Source organism: Dipodomys ordii, unplaced genomic scaffold, assembly GCF_000151885.1.
Source record: "Dipodomys ordii isolate 6190 unplaced genomic scaffold, Dord_2.0 Scaffold55, whole genome shotgun sequence".
Lineage (NCBI taxonomy): Eukaryota > Metazoa > Chordata > Mammalia > Rodentia > Heteromyidae > Dipodomys > Dipodomys ordii.
The window spans coordinates 5169586-5173722 of NW_012267271.1; the positions used below are offsets into that span (position 1 = coordinate 5169586).

The 4137-nt window shown below is 43.6% G+C and overlaps 1 protein-coding gene across 1 annotated transcript in view; it reads left to right on the forward strand.

Moving 5' to 3' along the window:
* The window catches only part of Nup188 (nucleoporin 188kDa), a 56337-nt gene that overhangs the window by 6626 nt on the left and 45574 nt on the right, over positions 1-4137 (forward strand). The window contains exons 2-3 of the mRNA XM_013021274.1: positions 433-487; positions 3477-3550. Of these exons, the coding sequence (XP_012876728.1) occupies positions 433-487; positions 3477-3550 (129 nt within the window). The remainder of the gene's footprint in view (positions 1-432; positions 488-3476; positions 3551-4137) is intronic.

Below are 4137 nucleotides of genomic sequence, written 5' to 3' on the forward strand. Positions count from 1 at the left end.
CTCAGCTCTTCAGCTCAAGGCGAGCGCTCTACCACTTGAGCTACAGCGCCACTTCCGGTTTTCTGGTGGTTTATTGGAGATAGGAGTCTCACGGTGTCTCTTGCCCGGGCTGGCTTTGAATCGCGATCCTCAGATCTCAGCCTCCTGAGTAGCTAGGATTACAGGCGTGAGCCACCAGCACCCGGCTTACTTCTGGCATTTTCTGAGTAGTTTATTGGAGATAAGAGTCTCACTGACTTTCCTGGCTTTGAACTAGCCTCCTGAGTAGCTAGGATTACAAGCATGAGCCACCCAGCATGCTCTCTTCAATTTTTAATATGTGACTTGTTTGGTTTAGGTGAAAATCTTAAATTCTTTGTTTTTATTTTGGTCATCAGTTTTTTTTTTTTTTTGCTAAAATAGCAAAATGACCCCTGCTTTCTCATTTTTCAGGAGCAGTAGGGAACTGTGGACAATTCTACTTGGAAGATCAGCTCTGAGAGAACTGGTAAGTGGTAGGGTAGGATTCTTTTTTCTTTGGTACTAGGATTTGAACTCAGGGCATCTTACTGCATAGCCTAGAACGCTAGCACTTGAGCCAGGCCTTCAGCCATGCTTTTTGCTGTTTTGGAGATGGAGTCTCCTGCGCTTTTTTTTTTTTTTGCCATTCCAGGGCTTGGGAACTGTTCTTGAATCTTTGTGTTCCAGGCTAGCACTCTGCCACTTGAGACACATGCCACTTCTGACTTTTTCTAAGTAGTTTATTAGAGATAAGAGTCTCACAGACTTTCCTGCCCAGGTTGGCTTTCAACTGTGATCCTCAAATCTCAGCTTCCTAAGTAGATAGTATTGCAGGCATGAGCCACCGATACCTGACAGTCTAATTAATTAATTAATTAATTACTTTACTTTTTGTTGGTCATGGGGCTTGAACTATGGGCCTGGGCGCTGTGCCTCAGCTCTTCAGCTCAAGGTGAGCACTCTACCACTTGAGCCACAGTGCCACTTCCGGTTTTCTGTGGTTTACTGGAGATAGAGTCTCATGGACTTTCCTGCTGGGGCTGGCTTTGAACCGTGATCCTCAGATCTCAGCCTCCTGAGTAGCTAGGATTATAGCTGTAAGCCACCAGTGCAGCCCGGCTTGAGGCTGTGATTTCTAAGACATTGTCAAGTATATATCACTAAAGGAGAATTGTTTATATTGATCATTGGGTGTTCTGACTCTATAAGGATAAAGTAGTAGGATGCCATTCAGTCATTATTATTAACATAGTTTTACACCTATTTTAGGATCTTACTATAACAGTTGCCAAAAGGAAACTCGCACATGGTTTTTTTTTTTTTTTTTGGGTTCGGTTGTGGGGCCTGAACTCTGGGCCTGGGCGCTGTCCCTCAGCCCTTCAGCTCAAGGCTAGCGCTCTACCACTTGAGCCACAGCGCCACTTCCGGCTTTTTTCTTTTTGCGTATGTGGTGCTGAGGAATTGAACCCAGGGCCTCAGGCATGCAAGGCAAGCACTCTACCACTGAGCTACCTTCCCAGCCTCGCACGTAGTTTAAGGGAGGAGGATTTATTGAGAGAGAGAGGAGAGACCAAACTGCTGCTTCCACAGATGGAGAAGTGCAGGGCAAGAGAGCTTATGGCAGGAAGAGAAAGGTTATAAAGGGGAGGGTAAGGGAAGAGTGTGGCCACATGACATGTGGAGGTAACCTCACAGGATGGGGATTCAGAGCCTGAGGGACCTCATAGTGCCGCCACGCATGCTAGTTGCCTGGTTACAGGTGCTGGAAATTTCTAGGGTGCAGGAGGAAAGAAGCAAGGGTAGGGGCCATTTCTCCTGGGTGGCCCTATCACTTAATATCCCTCACCCCCCCATCAGGGTTTGAACTTGGCCTTGTGCTTGATTGCTTAGCTAAAACTTTGCCCGTTGAGCCACACGCCTTCACTAGCTCAGCTTGTGCTCCAGGCCAGCACTCTGCCACTTGAGCCAGTGCCACTTATGGCTTTTTCTAAGTAGTTTATTAGAGATGAGTTTCACAGACTTTCCTGCCCACGTTGGCTTTCAACTGCAATCCTCAAATCTCAGCTTCCTGAGTAGCTAGGATTACAGGCGTGAGCCACCAGTGCCCTGCAGTTATTTTGGAGATGGAGTCTTGAAGAGAACTACAGTCCTCTGGATCAGCCTCCTGAGTAGCTAGGGTGAGTCACTGGTGCCCCCTAGACCTCTATATCTTTTGATATGCCTTCATTTTTTTTTTTTGTCTAGTTGTGGGGCCTGAACTCTGGGCCTGAGTGCTGTCCCTCAAGGCTAGTACTCTACCACTTGAGCCACAGTGCCACTTCTGGCTTTTTTTTTTTCTTTTTGCTTATATGGTGCTGAGGAATCGAACCCAGGGCCTCAGGCATGCAAGGCAAACACTCTACCACTGAGCCAACTTCCCAGCCCTTGATATGCCTTCATTTTATAATTGCACTTCTGGAATGAATTCTCAGAGTACGGAATCCTGAAAATGTCTTGTGCATAATGGAATAAGTGCATGGCTCAGGTGGTAGAACACCTGCCTAGCAAGTATGAAACCATGAGTTCAAACTCCAATATTTAAAAAAATAATAATTGGCCAGATGTTGGCGTCTTATGCTTATAGTCCTAGCTATTCAGCTGAAAGATCTAAGGATCACATTCAAAGCCAACCTGGGCAGGAAAGTTTGTGAAACTCTTATCTCTAATGAACTACCAAAAAGTCGGAAGTGGAGCTGTGTCTCAAGTAGTAGAGTGCTGGCCTTGAGCACAAAAGCTCAGGGATAATGTGCAGGCTCTGTGTTCAAACCCCTGAATTGGCACACAAAAAAAAAAACAACACAAAAATTTGCATATAAGGCACTTCATATCATTATTTACAGCTTTTTTTTGTTGTTGTTGTTGGTCATGGGGCTTGAGCTCTGGGCTTGGGCGCTATCCCTCAGCTCTTCAGCTCAAGGCAAGCGTTCTACCACTTGAGCTACAGCGCCACTTCCGTCACATCATTATTTATGTTAATAAAGTATTATGGTCACTTTAAGTTATCTACTATTAAGAGAATGCTAGATTATGATCTAGCTACTTGCCTTGGTAATCATTAAAAAGTATATTTGTCAGAATTTCCATAATAAGGTTAAATTGTTGTGCCATCATGTTAAGCAAAGGAGGTTACAGAATTCTGTATTGAAAATGATCTAAACTATTGGGGGAAGTACATTTTAAAGACTGAAGGAAGGAGCTGGGAATGTGGCCTAGTGGTAGAGTGCTTGCCTAGCATGCATGAAGTTCCCTGGGTTTGATTCCTCAGTATCGCATACACAGAAAAAGCTGTGGCTAAAGTGGTAGAATACTAGCCTTGACAAAAAGAAGTTCAGGGACAGTGCCCAGGCCCTGAGTTCAATTCCCAAGACTCACAAAAAGAAAAAAGGACTATGTCATGCTTAGTGTGATTCTGAAGTCTTCCAATTATTCTTTTGCAGAATCAGATTGAAGCGGAACTGAATAAACATTGGCATCGGTTGTTGGAGGGACTTTCATACTATAAACCTCCCAGGTATGGCTGTCCCAGGTGTCAGCATGTAATTCCCTGGTGATACTTATCCTTACATGTGGTTTTGTGATATTATTGGGCTAGCTAGATCAGGGAAAATACAAGTTGGTTTTATTTATGGTGTAATTTTTTTCTGTCTATTCAAAGAAAAGGAAATGGACTGTAAATGTATAATGTAGAATTTAAATGTCTAATTGTGTGTGGATGAAGATTTATTAACTAGTCAGTTAACACCTGTAATATTGCCGTTCATTATGTTTGTGTCTGTACTAAATATTGAGATACAGCACTGAATAGTGCTACCAGCTGCTAACCCTTGTATAGTGCTGCTTATTATGTGCTGTTTATATTTCTAAGCCCTTGACATAAAAGTTACTTAAGGCAAAAGTTTTAATCAGAATATTCATTGTAAATTATTTAATACTACACCACCTTTTAAGGTATTATTTTTAGCTTTGCAGAAATACATGTCTGTTTTTGTTTTGTCTATTGTCAGGGGGCCTGAACTCTGGGCCTGGGCACTGTCCCTCAGCTCTTCAGCTCAAGGCTAGTGCTCTACCACTTGAGCCACAGCGCCACTTCCAGCTTTT